The 18,054-nt window shown below is 53.1% G+C and overlaps 3 protein-coding genes across 3 annotated transcripts; all 3 read right to left on the minus strand.

Moving 5' to 3' along the window:
• Nucleotides 1-11,799: 11,799 nt before the first annotated feature.
• LOC128269691 (uncharacterized) lies at nt 11,800-12,385 on the minus strand. Its single transcript, XM_053007081.1, has 2 exons — nt 12,289-12,385; nt 11,800-12,212 (listed from the first exon to the last, which is right to left on the minus strand). The coding sequence occupies exons 1-2, from the start codon at nt 12,383-12,385 to the stop codon at nt 11,800-11,802; spliced, it is 510 nt and encodes a 169-aa protein (XP_052863041.1).
• A 133-nt stretch (nt 12,386-12,518) lies between these two features.
• LOC128278628 (uncharacterized) lies at nt 12,519-13,198 on the minus strand. Its single transcript, XM_053017362.1, has one exon. It carries the CDS (start codon nt 13,145-13,147, stop codon nt 12,653-12,655), a length of 495 nt encoding a protein of 164 aa, XP_052873322.1. The 5' UTR covers nt 13,148-13,198; the 3' UTR covers nt 12,519-12,652.
• A 1,432-nt stretch (nt 13,199-14,630) lies between these two features.
• LOC128269701 (forkhead box protein P4) lies at nt 14,631-16,584 on the minus strand. The gene is made up of 5 exons (XM_053007093.1): nt 15,924-16,584; nt 15,829-15,855; nt 15,657-15,733; nt 15,284-15,385; nt 14,631-15,125 (listed from the first exon to the last, which is right to left on the minus strand). Exons 1-5 carry the CDS (start codon nt 16,567-16,569, stop codon nt 14,631-14,633), a joined length of 1,347 nt encoding a protein of 448 aa, XP_052863053.1. The 5' UTR covers nt 16,570-16,584.
• Between the last annotated feature and the right edge of the window lie 1,470 nt (nt 16,585-18,054).

Consider the following 18,054-nt stretch of genomic DNA (forward strand, 5'->3'; position numbering starts at 1 on the left):
GAACGGATTGTCCGCCGTTAGCTACTAGCTTTCTGCCATCTTTTAGGTAGTTCCTCGATTCCGTGTCGCTAGAACTTCTTATCTTAAGGAGCGATCCCCGTCAGAGACCCTTTTTTCAATACTTTTATAAGAAGTTAACCTCTGTGCTGCCAAATCGCTACTCATGTAACGGAACAAATACTAGTCCGAAAGCGCAACATCTACTGAATACAGCGGGGCGGTTGACAGATCCCATCCGACATTTTTGGGATAGGTTTTGACCGGTTTTGCGATGTGGGGTCGAGCGTCGTTTCAAAAAATATGCTCAAAATGTCTTTTATCCCATTCTGGTGCTTTTTTTGCCAAAGCTTGCTTCAAACGCATTAAATGTTTCTTGATGGGATGGAATGTCCTTTAATAATTCCAATAGGTTCCGACAGCTCATAGTGCACCACACCTTTCATATCTCACCATAGGCACAGCATAACCGTTGCACACCGTTGCTAAATGGCTTGTAAGGCAAAGACTTGAATTGACGGATTGAAATGTAACGTTCACGTACGTTCATATGAAGAGCGGTACCAACAGCTAACAAAAAAAAGTGTTGGGCGCCCTCTGTTACTGAGCCGCAAACCTTATCGAACAACCCAGTACATTTTACCGTCCGTGCGTTCGTCACATCATCATCAGCAGCACCGTCATCGCCTCGCCGGACGAGAAATGCCGCAACTCAGCTATGCCACAACTACCTCAGCTGACACCGTCCATTCTCCCTACCATTCACTCTCTCTCTTTCTCTCACACACACACACTGTCGCACTCAATCTCGCTCTTTGTGCTAATTGTTGCGCACCGTGGACCCAATGAACACACCGCACAACTGCCAGGCAGCCAGAAACCTGGTCCTGGTTTCTGTGTCCGTGCTTTGTTGAGTGCTTAGGGCTGGGGCGGTCGAGGCGGGCAGGGTTCTGCAATATGCTGATGGACGCACGCACGCACGCCATCGATCGGCGCAAACCCGGCGTACCCGGGCATTAAGATTGCCGACGGATGCCGACGGATGCTGAATCGGACTCCGACGGCCAGGCCAGGACAGCGCCACCGCCACCACCGCGGTATGTCGACTGAATCCTGTCACTTCCGGAAGTCACAACACGTGAAACGTACAATCGCGCTAATTGGCATAACTCGCTACCGGACCAGATATCGACCAACATTTTCGACTGTTTCCGACGGGGAGCTACCGGGGTTTTTTCCAAATCAACTTCCCCAAACATTTTAAAGTCACCCTCAGCAGAATGTTGGGGAACAAGAAATAATCTATTGTTTTCTCGGCCGATGCGTTTGTAGCGATCGGCAACTAGTAAACTGGTCAACTAACCGGCTGGCAAGGTTCTGCTGTGTATTTTTGGTGGGACTCGACCGGAATCACTTACTATGAGTTGCTACTGGTCAACAAACGGTGGAACTGTGTTGTGTTCCACCAGGACACCGCAAGACCACACACACGTCTGTAGCGAGAAACTCCGGAAACTTTCATTGGGAAGTATCCCCTTTGTTTTGTATCAGCTTTTTCGTAATAATCAGACTCGTTACTCTTGAAATGAACTTTTCGGGTCGTTTCGGAAAATTGGAACAAAGGTAGACATAGATGTACTGCATAGAGTTAGGAACTATTTTAAAGGTAATTAAATAAATTGAGCGTTAATTCTTCACTTCAAGACGTCACACACTTAAAATGCCTCGACGATCGACGCCTGGGTCAGATGGGTCGTAGCGGATCTTTCGAGCCGTCCTGTAAACCGCCGGATAAATGCTATCGCACAAATCAAAAGAAAAGGACACTCTCGAATCACCAAATCTCGTTCGCTCAGCCTTCTATATCCCAGCGAGGTGTAAGGAATGGGACACCGCGATCGAAACGATTGAGCTGCTGTTCTTGTTCGTAATGGTGAAGGTAGTTGTCAATGGCTGTCCTGTTTTCTTGATCAAAATCTTGTGAAATACAGTGGAGATCATTTGTTGCAACAAATTATAAGGGCTTCCCGAATCCCAAAAAGGACGTCGTTGAAAGCATTTTAGAAAGAGTCAAAGCCTGGCAAGAGAATTAGTTGTTTTGTTTTACAACCGTTACTTATGTCACTTCTTGTGCTCTAAGTTGCCCTTTACCCATTGCCTGGTTCATGATTGTGTACGATTATGTTTGCAAACGGTTCGTCCAGTACGCGGTACCAATTGGGTGCCAAATGATAGATTTCTAAGTCGATTTCGTTTCGTTTAATTGTCGTTGTTGACAAATGGCCAAACAACAGGACGACAGGCACACGATAATTACTAGTACTCGGAACGGATCCATCCGGGGGCTACACACGAGGTTCCGATTGCCCAAGTCAACCGTTCGGGGCTGCAGCCTGAGTGTGCTTCACAGCAGCAAAAGGATGCTCTTCGGAAGGTAAGTACCTTGTTGACAGTTTCCCGGAGCAGTTTGTGTCACAACTTGTGGTACTTGTGAAACCTCCCAAAAGGTTCGTGGTCTTGGCTGGGTGCGCCTTAAAGCACGTCTGGTAAGCAGTTCTTGACGTGAAGCAGGTATTACGGGACAAGCGATGGGTATTCGAACCCAAAGAAGAAACTCCTGTGCTCTCCTGTTTCCGCGCTCATAAACTAACAGTTCTTAAACTTAAAGTTATCGGAGCTACTGACGGTTTCTAGGTGAGCCGAGCAGAGTAGTAGACCATTTCCCAAAGCAAACCGGAAGGCAAGATAAAATACCGACGGGTGAGTGACGGACGAATCCGCACGGCACCGCGCGGAAACCCAGGCCAGTAATCTCATCCTTTCCATCACCGTAATAGGGCGCGCCGGGCGCTAGTCAGGACATTTCCGGGGACATTTCCATCTTCCACGCGCGGGCGGACGGGTGTGTGCGTGCGGCCGTGCCTGTTGTGCTGCCGTGAACCGTGAAACGGGCACCTTCCGGCGTGTCCCGCCACACGGTGGACCGGAAGGCGTTCGTTAATTTTACGCGCGTGAGCGTTTCTATTGCGTTCCCCGTCGAGGCCTGGGCCTGTTTGGTCGGTTTTCTTCGCGTCAGCGAATCGATCGATCGAGACCACACGACCTCTGTGAGGCAGCGAGGCGAATGGATTTGTCGCCGGCGCATCCTCACTAGAGTCCGCCGTCGACCAGTCAGCCCTCAATATGAATTTCAAATTGCGGACCGCCCCAGCTAAGAACTGCCGTCAATTCTCCGACTCAATCCCCACCGTCCTTGGGGATTCTGCTCCGAACTCGCGACTCGCGTCGTTCACACCTCTGGCGACACCTCTTCGTCGTCGTCGTCGTTACCACCACAAGAAAGTTCCCGATTCCCCAATGAAGGAACCCGCCGCAAAAGTCGGCAGTCGTACCTACGGCCAGAATAGGTCCAAGGAGTATGCACACATATGCTAACGATCAATATATGCAAATCGTTGGCACTGAAGAACTATTGACCAAAATTGAGCAACATTAAACAATTGGCTGCTGTGGATGTATCATCAAAAGTGAAGTGTACCTATCAGAAGCGCATCACAAAACACCCTTGTAGCATGTCAAAGAAACGGTTTTAGTAGAGGCGATAAAAACTACGTGGTCTGATCAAAAAAATTTACGACATTTTAAGTTCCGCGGGCTACGTATATCCGATTTTCGGCTTTTGGGTCATTTTGAGTAATCAGTCAATTTTTGACAGCTATTTTGCTTACACAAAATTATGGACAATGGCCCGCGGCTTATCTCCGATGCCGTCTTTATCTCCTAAACCGTATCATAGCGTCGTCCTTTCATGTCCTCTTTCAGTTTCCGGAACAAGAAAAAGCCACAGGGGGCCAGATCTAGAGAATACGCTAGCTTTGGCATCATTACTGGAGGCCCAGACGAAGCGTAAACACTCGATTTCACATAAATGTTAAACGTCAAATCGATGTGCTTATGTCAAAACTTTTGTGCCGAGCGTTTGTTTACAAACAGAGGATAATGTAATTTCTTCTTTGCTGGTATAATAGAAAAAATCCTAAAACAAAAACAGAAAATATTATTCAGAAATCAAATTGCAGTCTTCGATTTCTAATTTCTCGAGCCAAAAACACGAATGTAAACATGTTTGACATTTCGGTGACCACGTTGTTAGATTTTACCGTTATTATTTTTACCATGGCATTTGCGACGGATTGCTTCGGGCGAATTGCGCATAACTTGCAAAAAATATTCTTTATTGACCGTTCTATCCTTTGGCCTCAATGGACTCATGATGCACCACCACCCTGCTATCGCAGAAAACTGTAAGCAAAACTGTTCACATTCGACCGGACTTGTTTTTGTTCGACGTTCACATCTTCTCGGCCCTGTCAAAAAATGTTGAACCACCGATAAGCGCTGCTTTGGGTCATAATAGCTTCACCACAAAGCCACAGTCAACATTTCGGATGCGTTCGCGCTCTTAACTTCGTTTTTCACACAAAATTTGATAAACATTCTTTGCCATCCATTTTCTTGGAGTAGACAAAAATGAGCCGATGAGCCAAATCTTGTCCAACCAAAACAGCGTAACCCGCGGAAATTGAAATGTCTTAGAACTTTTTGTTCAGACCACGGATACCCGCACAACCGTTGGTCCCCCCGTTGGTCCAGTCGGTCGGTCCGGACCCATCGAAGCAACTGTGCATTGGAGACCCCGCTAGTTCAAGATCCCGATCCCGAGTGTGGTACGGCTTCGGCTTCTGGGAAGTGACAGATCAGCGACCGCCGTACCTGTAGAGCGCGTTCCGGTTCCGGACCCACAAAAATGGCCACCACTGTCCATTTGGCCGTCGCCCAACAAGAGGGCCGCGCGCGACACGTTTAATTGGAATGACGGGACGCAAACGGTTCCCCCCTCCCCCCACACCCGGCACCGAAATGGTTTTCTTCCATTGTTTCAACGAACGGTCAGTCAGTCAGGTGACGGGTGACGGGCTCCGCTGCTACTTCATTGGGAGGCCTATATAGCCATTGGAGCGAGATCCATCTAATTGGGTCTCTTGGGGGGCGTGTAAAGGAGGGTACGGGGAGGGTGGGGGCGGAAGAGTGCGACGTGATGACGATGGAAGTTTTCCCCCTTTTCCAGAATAGGAACCGGACCCCGGGGTCCACTTCCGGGCGCTCGCTTCGACGGACGGGTCCGGGTCCGATGCAGAAAACGTGGCAGAGTGAGAGGGAGACAGCGAGCATTAGTGTTTGCGCTACACACAAACACACACACACACACACACACACACACACACGGTCCGCTGCTTTGTGTCCAGCCTTGTGAGGTTCCCGTTCTCTGCTGCTGCCCGTTCATCGTTCACTTTTGGCGCGAAACCGCTCGGTTGGGTGGTAGTGGGAGGTAGTGGAGGTACTGGTAGGTACTTAAGGGGGGCCGGGAACGGGTGGCTGATGTTGTAGAATTGTGGGAGCCGGTGTGGTCGAAGGCGGCCAGCAAAACCCTTCGGTTCATTCATGTCGTGGGGATGGTCTCCGCTGGAACTCCGCTGGCCACTGGTGGGGTTGGCCGTCAAGCGGGGGGAGAGTTTGTGGTATATGTTGCAGCTTCCAGCATGCTGCTGCTGCTGCTGCCTCCGCTCTGCTGCCGTCTGCTGAAGTGTGTTGACTTACGCCTCGCCCAACTCGCCCGAAGCCAGGGTCCGGTCCGTGCGTCGATTGCGCCTCGAACCTCGAGGATATGTTTACTTTCGATCGACCACCCGAAGACCTCCTCCCAGACCTCCCAGGCCAGGCCTTCGCCCGTGTGTGTGTGTGCGTCAAGTGGACCCACGGTGAATATGATTATCCGGTCGACGTCGTCGTCGTCGTCGTCGTCGTCGTCGTCATCGCCGTTGAGAGGTCTTCCAAATTCGATTCCGTCAAGGGCGATCGGGTGGGTGGGTGAACGGGGAACGGGGTAGTAGAGGAACAGCGGAGATGAAGCACAGTAAGAAAGCAAAACAAAAGCAAAACCAAACCAAAACACGGGGACTTCACCCGGGGAAGATGGGTGACCGCCGCCGCCACCGCGCTGGTCCAGGAAGGACGGGGGCCACCGCAACGCCCCTATGGACACAACAATGGACACAACAATGTGCACCGCCCAGGTCCACCGGTCCAGGACTCGGGCCTCGCCGCCACCAACCGCGCGGGGCTCTTTGTGGCCGGGTGAGCGCGAGAAGTGCGCGCGTCCGTCGAGTGCTTGGAAAATATTGACCAATGCAATCGGCCTCCGGTCCAGGTCGGTATCGATCGACGGTATTGATCGATCGGGATTGGGACTGGGGCACACGGGGACGGAGGCAGTCCGGGTGGTGAAGAACCGGTTTCCGGTCTTTCGTTGGTCTTTCGTTGGTCCGGTCTTGTTGTTGAACCTCAACCTCGCGTAAACACAAGGGCGGCTGCCCGAGGGCGTAGAAAGGGTTATTGGAGAAGGGACTGGAGGGGTGTGGGAGAAGGTGGGGGAAGGGTGGGGTGGCATGGTGGGCTCAGCAAGCCTGGAAGCCCCTGGATGTTTCGCGCCGCGGACGGCGAATCTACGGATTCTTCGAACGTACCGCTTCTGAGAAGGAGTTGTGCGTCCTGAAAGGACTACTGACACCGCCACCACCGAAAGACAGGGAATGGCCCAAAACAAAGTGAAATTACTGTGAGAAAAACCAAACACACACCCGAATCCTTTTGCCGGAAGTGATTTTCTTGGCAGCGGCACCCCCCGGGGAACAATCACCCCCTGGCCGTCATCATTGTGTCTGCGCCGTAATCAGCGGGTATCGTGTGTGTGTGTGTTAGTGTGGCCGCCCGGCCGAACAATCGGCCGGTCGGCTGGCCGGCCGCGCGGCTGCAATCACCCAATTGATGTCCAATTGATGTCCACACCCGCACCCGCACCCTGGCCACGACGCCACGCAGTCACGTAGCGGGTGTGATGACAGGCCCTTTGCCTGCTGGGCCCATTGTGCGGACATCGAACCACCATTCACAGGACGGAACAGCCACCCAGCCCCAGCCGCGAGCCACAAACAATAGGCGCTCTCGGACGACTCGATTCTTCCTGCTCGCTCGTCCCTCTCTCTGTCACACATAGGGAGCACCTACATCCCAATCCACCGGTTTTTGGCGGGCGACTCGAATCAGAATCACGTGTCGGAAGCACTCTCGGATGATTACTCTCCAGGAAGTGATTGTTCGACGGACGAGAAGGTCTCTCGTGTTGTGTCCCGGTGTCCGGTGGTGTCCCAGCTTAGCACTTCCCCACGCACACACGCTCACGCCTCCGGATCTGAATCCTGCCGTGAGGCTAAACGATTATGCCACTGCAGCAGGATGTCCAGGAGATCCTGGGGCGAAGAATGCGCTCCAAATGATTTGAGTGGCGTCTCAGAAAACCCTGATCTCCCAGCTGCCGGTGAGCGCTCTAGACTGAAGCTCGGATACCTCGGACACTGTACCTCAAAACAGGCGTACCTTAAAACAGTATTGCTAAACCGCTTTTTATTGAACTGTACGAGTGGTGAGAAAGGTAAGGTAAGCTTGACAAACGTAGTCAGCGGTGTCAGTCAGCAACTGGTGTGAAGTCCCAACAGGTTTTAAGTGCGAAACCCTAGATCTAGATCTAGATATCTAGAATGTGAATATCTGTTGGCTACTGTAATTCTCGGGAGAAACCGCCGATTGGTGAGGGGTTCTGTGGGGGGGACCAATTTATTTGAAGAGACTCAGACTCGCCGAATCGCGATACATCGAATCGAAGAAGAGCGACCACTCCACTCGACAGACGACGACGTCGGTGTCGTGTCAATTCTTCCTGTCAACCAAATCTTTCCATTCACTCGATCTGCTATGTTGTCACATTATACATTATAGCCTCCAGCTCTATGGCACCGGCGTGACCACAAAGGGCTCGGCTAGTCGCTAAGCCCAGTAGATCCTTGACCAGCTACTGGGAACACCTTCGGAGGGAGGTCGACTTTTAGGAGCCCCAGAAAACTCAGGAGTTCCAGAAACAGTCACACAGTCGAAACCGAATCGTCCGCATCGCATCCTGGGCCGGCGGCATCCGATTTTGCGACTGTTGCGAGCACCCACCCACCCCACCCATTGTTTGTCCTGAACCCGTCTTCTTCGTATTCTCAGAGAATTGTTGAGAAATTAGTGGAACAATCGAGCCGCCGAAGTCACGTGTCCACGTGTCCACCGCTAATGAGTTGATGGGCCTCCCTTCGCTCGCTCGCCCGCTCGCCCGTTCGCCCGCAGCGCCTTAGGTAATCGCCCGGCCTTGTTGCTCTCGGCGCGCGCGTGTGATAATTGAAACCTCCAAATGGGTAACATCGGCCGGCCAAACAATAGGCCGCAAAGCAGGAGAAAAAGAAAGAGAGAGAGAGAAAGAGAGAGAGAGAGGAAAATCCCGGGGTAACGAAAAACTCCTGGCCATTCAATTGGGCGAGGTAATTTGACGAATTAATGGCACGGCCCCGTTATCGGAACCGCAATTGTTGTGGACCATGTATATTTGGTATTTTGTGTGCAAATATTATCGTATTTAGGGGCCTACCAGTGCGACGATTTGTAAGCCTTCGGCCCCGCTACCATTCATGCCGAAATCCCTCGCCCCTCCCCTCGAGCCACCGAGCGACACACGGGGGAATCGGGAACATCTTGTTCGCAACAGGAGACGCGCTGATCGCCCGATTAGGATTCCCGGGCGGCGGCGGCTCCCGTGCTTCAATTATAGCCATCGCTTTTGAGCTACCCCTCCCATATTCTCCCTCTCCGTCTCTCTCTCTCTCTCTCTCTCTCTCTCTGTCGTGGTTTCTTTCCGGGTCTTAGTGCCGATTGGCGGCGTTTCCGAATAATGAACCGAAATGCGTTCTAATATGTGTGTTGGTTGGAGCGCGCGCCGCGCCGCCGTTGCCTGTGCCCTGCTTTCGGGAAACCTTCGGGGAACCGAAATTTGACTCCCTTTCAAGGACCCTGGCATCCTGTGTGCGTGTGCGTGTAAAATGACATCCTGGGATACACGGTTGCGGTTTTTCAGTGGTTTCTTCTGGGAAGGAACCAACAATTTACCTCTGCTCCCTCTGCGTGTGTGTGTGTGTGATCGTATCAAACCGATCAATCGAGATCGGGAGCACTCCGGAGCAAACCCTCCACGCTGTGGTGAGTACTCAGTGGTGCTAGAATATTTCTGGATACGATAACAAAAGAATTGGGAAAACAATCATCAATTTCTGGCTGTCTGGCAGGACGAGAGGGTATGTCGGAATGTGGTTAACAACATTCCACCAGCAGTTTCCACGGTACGACGAGTTTAGTGCCGTGTGCAGCGAATAGGACTCGCTAGTCGCGGATGGGCTAGTCATGTCACGAGAATGGCGGACGAGGACGACTCATTCCGTCAAGTCTTCGTAGGGGCTTCTTTTGATTGGATCGAGGTAACGAATACGTCGGCTCTACTCAAACATCCTGATCGGGAATTGTTTACTTATTGCCGAAAACGAATTCCAAGAACTCCACATGATAGATTGTGCTGTGAGAAAAAACGCAACAAACACGAGCGAACAAACCAAACAACAGTTATCAGTTCTGCTCCGGGCATAATAATGAATGACTTTAATCGGAAAATCATCGCAAACCTAGGCGCCGAAAATCTCCGCAGTTACTTTGGCTTGGGATTTACTTTGGAGTCTCAGCTCGGTTTTCCAAGGCCAGGATATTGAGTGACCTGTTTTATTACCAATTCTTGTATTTACAATTCTTCGCCCCTTACAATGCTACACCGAAACTGTGTGTTTACCGGGGAGTTGTGTAGCAATTTCCTTTAAATTACTGTGCAAAATACCATTATTAGCGCTGACGCAGGGCAGCGCTTTGAGATTGAGAGATTGCCGTGCTGGCGACTTGGAACCGACGTGGAAAACGCAATGTCCTTCCTGCCTTTTTCCTATATGTTGTTCAACTCTCTTAACGAATGAAGCAAGTTCGATAGATGTTCCAGTTCAAATTGGATGAAATCGGAATCTGATACCCGAAGAGTGTCGAGAAAATGTAGTAACAGACTGATTTGTCCCAAAACCGTCGCTTGCAGCTTTTTCCAAACCCTAACGTTCTCCGTCGGGATACCGGGACTGCTTTAAAAGCCGCACCGCATTATTCATGCCTCAAGTGGCTTCGGGCCTGGCTAATGTGACTGAAAAGTTGATTATTTTGTCTTCGTCTAGAAAAAAAGGACGAAACGGCGCGAGTACCGTCGTGTACCGGTTTGCTTTAGCTCTCTCTCTCTGTGTTTGGGCCCACAACAAACCGCTTCCCCGCGCACATGTGCGGAACAAGTTTATTTATTGATTTTGCACTTTCTTTTGGTCGGTAGGGGGGGGCGGTTAGGGGACACGATCCAATTCTTCCCTTAATATGGGCAGGATTTTGATTTGCCGCGCTGGCTGCGAAAAAAAAAACATAAATCCCACTCCCCCCAGACCAAAGTCAGCGCCAGGGTCCGCGAGGAATTTCGTTACAAACCGAAAAGCACCAAACGCACACACGCACACACACAGGGCGCGGTTGGTATCCATTGCGTGGCAGCATAACCACGCCCCATTTGGAAGGCGCATAAATCGTTGTAAGCCACGCCCCACACGCGGTTTGGTGTTCGTCCACACGGCAATCCCCCACGGCGTTGCGCATTCGCCGCAACAGCCCCTACAGCAGCGAGGTATTTATCAAACTTGTAATTAACCCTAAGGGAGCTCCGTAGGGTTTTTATTTGCTTTTTGCGTAACAACAGCTACCAGACAACGGGCTGCGTGACCGACAGTTACCGTCCGTAGCATATCGGCCTGGAAAACCTAGCGAAATTCAACGAGCTAACGATCGCGGTAATCGGGCCCTGCAGCGCCATCTGTACGTCAAAATTACATGCGAGCTGAGAAACAAACCCGAGCTCCGTCAGCGCACAGCAAGCTTCAGCAATTCATCGTGTGGGCTGAGCGAGCTTTTGACAGCTACAGTGGAAAGCGTAAAAAGACGTTTAGTTCATGAACACGAAAGATTTTACGAAATACAGGAATGGAAAAATTTATTTTAATCAACCGAAAATCAACCAAAGACATTACATAAGACATGTAAACGATAGTTTTACTGTAGTTAGGGATCATTTTCAAACGAAACGTTTTAACCAAACATGTTTGGAACAGGCTAAATTCCTCCAAGAATTAGGATTTTTTTGGTCCATATTATTTCGACATTGTCCACGGTGTATCCTTTTCCTTTTTTCCCGTGAACGTGTAGCGAACTACAACACTGATGTTGAGGTCCAAACTAGACGTTGGCAATTCGGCCGCGTTACGCGAAAAGCGGCCGCGTTACGCGTTACGTTACGTAACGTGGGTTTATTTCTCGGGATTTTTTAAATACGCCTTGAACTCTGCCATTTGGTGTCCAAAAATGCTTCTCGGGAGCATTTCTCGGGAACAAATCTGCAATTTGATCTAAAAAACATAGCACGGGTTTGTATCTCGGGAACATATCTGCAATTTGATCTAAAAAACACAACGCGAGTTCATTTTTCAGGAACAAATTTGCAAATTTGATCTAAAACACATAGCACGGGTTTATTTCTCGGGAATAAATCTAAACATTTGATCTAAAAAACATAGCACAGGTTCATTTCTCGAGAATTTTTGATGCGCCTTGAGCTCTGCAATTCACCATACGTGCTATGGGGTTATTTCCCGCGAGCGAAATAAAACCACTCCAGGGAGTTCTTTGTGACCGCATTCAGGCGTTATTCGGCGTTCCAAATACGAGCGTGGCCTGGAGCAGGTTGACCGCATCGTCGTAGCTGTCCTCCTGGGTGCGCACGCAGATCTCCAGCCGCCGGTAGCCACCTCCGCTCAGGTCTTCGTGCGTGTCGCACACGCGCAATCGCACCGGTCGCCGGAAGTGCCGGTTCAACTCCGGCACGCAGACCTCCGTGCCGTACGGAACGCGCAGCTGCGGATCCATTCCGACCGTCACGAACGGCGCCCGATCGTCTAGGTACTCCTGCAGCGTGTACAGTTTCTGGTGTCGCACGTCCAGATAGTCCCGCTTCCGGTCGCTCTCGTACTGAGGCCGGTACGCGGTGATCAGGAGCCGTTCGTGTGTCACGTTTCCCGAGCACTCGAGGTCGGCACTTGGGTGCACAATATCTGGTGGTCGTGGTGACAAGGTGCATGAGGATCCACACCCATTAATCCATTACGCCTTTGCCCGCCCGCCACTTACAGTTGTGATCCTTCCCGGTGCACCAAGAGGGTAGCTGCGAGCAAACGACGAACAGCGTGAGCACGATGGCCCGGGGCCAGGACGTTTGCGGAGCCATCGATCGAGCTGGGCAGGTGAACTAGAACTGACGCTCGATTCTTGGCTCTTGGCTCGTTTCCTACACGAAAACCACAACAGCAACTGCGCAAAGTAAGAGCCACAACACACAGAACACACACAACAAAACAAGGTAACGAGCTAACGCCAGCAAAGGCAAGACCGGGGGTAGGTTCTGCGTAGTCAGCAGAGTCTTCCCCGGCCGTGCCCCGGTGGTCTATTTATTGGATTTTTGATTGTTCAAATCGGTGTCACGCGGTGTCAGGCTTCAAACACCGTAGATGGCGGCAGTATATTTGAAGTGCTGCGTACCGTACGCTTCGATCACCAGCCTTATGAAGCGCTGACCGATTCCACCCGCCACCACGTAACCGGTCCCAACCTGGCTGCTCTGGTCTACCGTGACCTCCACGTAGGTGACGACCGCTCCCACGCCCGCCTGCGGGTACGACAGGTCCAGCTTCACATCCTGTGCGGTCGACCAAAACTTGCTGTCCGACGAGAGCCCAACGAGCCGGTCACCGGGACGGCGTCCTCCGAGTGTATACACGATCTGTTGCCGGTTCGCATCGCTCCGATCGAGCTGGGTGCTCTCGAGCAGCTGCGGTTGTCCTGCTGCCGGGGCCGGAATACTGGACCGAGCCGGACCGAACGCGAGTGATCCCTGGAGAGTCGGAGCGGGGGGGTCGGCTAGTGGGGTGCAGATGGCGCCACCAAACACCAGGGCTACCAGTGCACCGAGGGCAAACAGTGTACGCTGCATCGTGAGGATCGGGGAGGATATTGGGATGCCTCTGTTGGGAACGCGCTAAGGAGACACTGATACCGACGGGCTCGGATGTACGTCCGTTTTATAGTATCCGGAGCGGAAGTGCGCCTTATCGCGCAGATAGCATCGACGATTGGGATGGGCTACTTGAGAAGCCGGTGACGGTGACTCCCATGGCTTCTTATCGTTTTTTTCTTGTTCGACAAAAATTGACTCAGTACAAGTGCTTTCCGCACACTTGACGCACCGAATCTTGACCTACTAATCCCCTTTGCGACACGGGAGCCAGCAGCAGCCATTGTCTGGTTGATTCTGGAACGGTAAGAACGAAGTACGCAAACCCGCTGGTCGGTCTGGATCAGGTAGAGCTGCTATGGATCGAAAAGAAGAAACCTATCCTACGTTAGGGATGGAGAGGGAAGAATAGCATAGGCAAAACCAGCAGAACCAGGCAGAATCAGGCAGAGTTTCGCAGGCAAGAGTGTGTGTAAAACCATTGAGCAACGCGCCACCTACGAAGTCGGTGAATTGCTGTTGAAATAACTAACGCAGCGCGGAACACATCGAAGTGCTACACGACGAGGCGATAAAACTGTGGACGTAGAAGAAGGGAGAAGCTTAGTGGGTGAGGGAGCAAATCTGTGTCAAACTATCAGAGCTCTGTCAGAGAGAGAGTAACTCCGCTGTCAGTCCCGCTGTCAAACTTGTTACCGTCGAATGCTGTAGCCGTCGGTTGCCTTCTTCAACATCCGCACGCCGCCGCCACCACCACCGTCGTCTTCCCCGGCAGAGGGTGTGCGCCTCATGCGGGCCCCGTACTCGTCGCCGTACTTGAGCGCTTCGTGCGCCTCATCGTCCCGGACCATCGCCAGCGGGGGCGGTGGTAGATGCGGAGCGCTCGAGACCGGTGGCTCCGACGTGCCCGTAGCCGACTCCGACCGTGGTGCCGGGACGGTTGCCGGACCTGCTCCATCGGCAAGTGGTGGCATCGAGATGTCGTACTTGCGGGGGCGGCCGCGCGACAGGTGGCGGCGCTTCAGAAACTCGTGGTCGTCCACCATCCAGAACGAGCCGAAGTCGTCCTCGTACCGCACGAAGCACTTGTGCAGCGACAGGTTCGTGCGAATGGCGTTCTGTGGTGTGGAGAAGCCGGTCGATAACCTCCGGTAATCCATGGGATCCGTTCGGATGTACGTCTCAGGACGGTCTACAGGAGCCCAGTCAACCTTCCAGGTCCATCGACCGTCCATGACGTATACGTACCACAGCGCGTGCTCTGGTCTGGCTCATCTCATCGTTCTACTCGAAGTGGCGCAGCCTCGGGAGACGGGGTTCTCGAGTTCTCGAGAAAGTCGGTTCCGGGCGCCGGTCCCGAGCTACGAACCACAATGGCACCGGAGTGATGGTGGTTAGTAGACTCGACTTGAACCTTGCGCCCAGACCCCAGCAGTGGACATGTACTCGAATAGTGGACAAACTATTTCCGGTTTTGGGATTTTGGGATTTTGGAGACGGAGGACTGAATCAAAAGGTAACGTGACACGAACCGTTTGTAGAAGAATGGTGGCGGAGGCGGTGGTGGAGCCCTGAGGGACTGGCCACTGGCCTCGCTCGGGACCACCGCAAGGGTGGTCCCGACCACGGCGGACACCTGCTGTGACTCGGGCGACGCTTGCGACGGTGACGGCCCGCCCGATGACGTAGTCGATGATGCTAATGCCGTCTTCTTCTTCGTCGGATTGCAGCCGCCGCCGCCGCCGCTCCCGCCGATGTTGCTCTGGTGAGGTGCCGAGTGACCCGTGTGACCGTGGTGATGGTGTTGTTGCTGCTGCTGGAATTTAAACTGCATGATGCCGAGCTTCTGGGGCCGCCGCTTGCAGAACTCCGCCTCGTTCACCGTCCACACGGCGCCCTTAATGTTTTCGACGCGCATGAAGCACTTGTGTAGCGACAGATTGTGACGAACGGCATTCTGCGTGTGCGTATTGGTGGTACGTAAATATTTGTATGGGAAACACCTTCACCACGATCCCGGGATCCCTTTTCGTTTCATGTTTTTCCCGGGCCCCCGTTGTGTCAATTCTTGGATGTGTGGTTCCCTTTTTTGTGGCCTGACGGAACCGGACTTACCTTCCAGGTGGCCGCATTGCGCCGGAAGTAACAGAACGTGTTCTGGAACCAGTTGTAGATCTCGTTGAGCGTCAGCTGCTTCTCGGGCGACTCGATTATGGACTGTATTGTGGGAAGAAAGCCAGACCGCACAGCCGGACCACAACCACACAGATATATAGCTTCTAGACGCACGAGTTGGGCGATACAGTAGGGGTCCATCTGGTGTTTGGGGATTTTGGGGACTACCGAGACTAGTTGACTTTTGAAAACATTTCGGAAACATTTGGCTTCCAGAATTGTCGTATTTGGGAACTCGGAAAAAAACTCGACATGGACGCCCCGGATCCAAACACTAGATGGACCACCCTGTACCACCGTGCCCTGTACCCACCTGCCGGATCAGCGATGCGTAGGTGAACGGAGGGCGCACATCGTGGCTGCGGTAGAATTCGCGGTTCTTGTGCACATCTGTTGAGACGGAGGATGAGATGAAGGAGAACAGGTCTATGGATTACCGCGTGTGTGCGTATGTCCGGCAGTGGACCTCAGCCAGCACACCTTACCATCTTGCACGTCCGGATAGTTGAGCTCTGAAGGGGAAAGGTAAGAGTGGTCGGTTAGGTTCGGCAAGCCTCGCCTTCGTCGCCGCCTGGTTTACCTTCGCTGTCGGGAGGTGAGTAGTACTTCGGTCGGACGCCGCCACCCTTCGAGCCCTTCCCGGAGCCGGACGACCCACCGCCACCACCACCACCGGTGCAGACCGGGGTGGCCCCCGGTGAATGCTGCAGACTGTTGGTGGCGGACCCGCCGACGGTGTGCTGTGGGTGCGAAAGGGACACCGCCACCACTGAAGCAGCTCCAGTCTGTCCAGTCTGTGGGTGCTGGTGGTGCTGGTGGTGATGATGATGGTGCGCGAATTTGCTACCAAAGGGCGATCCAGGCTGGACCAGGGTAGCGCCGGACGCAGTTCCCAGCTCGGTGGCCGTCACGTCCGCCGGAAAGCGGAGGCCAGCGATGAGCTCGAACGGACTGGCGGCTTGGGCCGTGGTCGGCGGTTGCGACACCGTTGCGACAGTCGTCGGCTGTGGTGGCGGCACTGGTGGTGGCGGTGCTACGTGGTGTGTTGGCGGCGGTGGCGGCGGCGGCGGCGGTGGCACCGGGGCGAGCTGGGACAGGAACTGGCTGCCGAAAAGGGTGGCCGGGGCGCGCATCAGCTCGTTCTTCTTGTTCAGGTGCAGTATCATCGCCTGCAGCCGGTCCCGCTCCTTCTGCAGCTGGAGGTGCAGCTGGCAGACCACCTCCATCTGGATGCGCGCCTGGGCGGCCGAGTAGTCGCCGTTGATGTGGTCCGAGTGCAGATGGCTGTAGAAGTCGTTGAACTCGTCGAACACCCGCTCGCAGCCGGGCCAGCGGCACGCACCTCCACCGAACAGTGGGTGTACCGTGGGGCTAGTGTTGGCCCGCGGCGCGCCCAACCCACTGCCGAGCTCATCTGGAGATGCAGGAGACAGGGCGTGCGGGACAAGAGTGATAGAGAGAGTAACGTAACGTAAGTAACGGCAGCAAGAGCCCTCAGACAGGGCCGAGATTCCAACCGCGGAGGTTTCTCCCTCCAACAGTTCCGGGAAATGAGGAGGGTGGACAAGGGAGGGGGTATCAAACAAAGGACACAGTGTGGTGGTTGCACAACTCTTCCGCAATCGTAACACACGTCCAGTCCAGTCCACACGAGTCGGTAGGTCCCTGCTCCGGGTGGCATTCCTAGAAAGTGTAGATCCAGAAGAGATTCAAAGCCCACAGAACGGATGGAAGGTGGTGTAGGGTGCGCCCTGCGAAGAAAAAAAAGGAGAGTGGAACCAAAAACCACAGCCACAACGGCAGTCTGTCTCCTGCTGAGTGCTGCATTTGACCATTACTTGACACCGAGTGATGGGGAAAAAGGGAACTGGAAACTGACACTCCTTGTCACGACGGCGAAAGTACACCACACACACACACACACATACACGCAAAGGATGTGTCACGTCTGCGCGTCGTCTGGTAACGCTGCAGCCGAACTGAACCAGGTGCACCAGCCAGGCCTTCCCTAAGACCCCACCTCCAAATGAAGCAAAATACGAAAGAAATTACGAAACGGAAGATATGAATGAATATTAGCCCCAAAAGCTGCCCGTCTACGGCCGGCCCGGTGTGTTTAGGCAATTTGAGGCCCACGAGACGACCAACAACAACAACGACGTCGGGGTCCGGTGGCTCCGTTCCAGACGAAACGTTCGCCAGATTGGGTGCTACGCTTCACCTTACCGAATCCTCAGCACCCGGACTGTCCCGGACAGCGACACACCCGAGCAACGACAGAACCAGTTGCCGTCAAACACCAAACAGAGACCCATCAACAAACAGGCACCTTCTTAAAATGGTATGGAAAACCGGATAGCAAACGATTCGCATCTGAAACCACTATGTGCACTCTGTGTTGCAGGCGTAATCTATACACCGGCTCGAAAGTAGCGCCTCTTTCTTCGTCTCGTGCACTCTCTCTCACTCGCTCTCTAGTCAGCGTGGCGCAGACTCCGTAGCCCCCGGTCTCCCGGTCTCGGTCTTGGACTTCCGGTCCCTCTCGAGGACCGGGTCACGACCGCTGTTAATTGGTGCTTCTTTTGTAGTCGCCAGGGCCGCTACCAATGGTTCAATCGTGAAGGACCTGAATTCCTTAAAAAAAAAAATCCAATTCACCGACGCCTGTGACTGGTGATCTTAAGATGGCATCCTGTTTCTATCGTCATCGC

Source organism: Anopheles cruzii, chromosome X, assembly GCF_943734635.1.
Source record: "Anopheles cruzii chromosome X, idAnoCruzAS_RS32_06, whole genome shotgun sequence".
In the NCBI taxonomy this organism is placed as follows: domain Eukaryota; kingdom Metazoa; phylum Arthropoda; class Insecta; order Diptera; family Culicidae; genus Anopheles; species Anopheles cruzii.

Coding starts and splice junctions, on each gene's coding strand:
- LOC128269691 (XM_053007081.1), bottom strand. CDS start 12,385: ATGGCTCCGCAAACGTCCTGGCCCCGGGCCATCGTGCTCACGCTGTTC. Junction 12,213..12,288: donor CACCGGGAAGGATCACAACT/GTAAGTGGCGGG, acceptor CACGACCACCAG/ATATTGTGCACCCAAGTGCC.
- LOC128278628 (XM_053017362.1), bottom strand. CDS start 13,147: ATGCAGCGTACACTGTTTGCCCTCGGTGCACTGGTAGCCCTGGTGTTT.
- LOC128269701 (XM_053007093.1), bottom strand. CDS start 16,569: ATGGAGGTGGTCTGCCAGCTGCACCTCCAGCTGCAGAAGGAGCGGGAC. Junction 15,856..15,923: donor CTCACCTCCCGACAGCGAAG/GTAAACCAGGCG, acceptor TTTCCCCTTCAG/AGCTCAACTATCCGGACGTG. Junction 15,126..15,283: donor GCAATGCGGCCACCTGGAAG/GTAAGTCCGGTT, acceptor ACGCACACGCAG/AATGCCGTTCGTCACAATCT.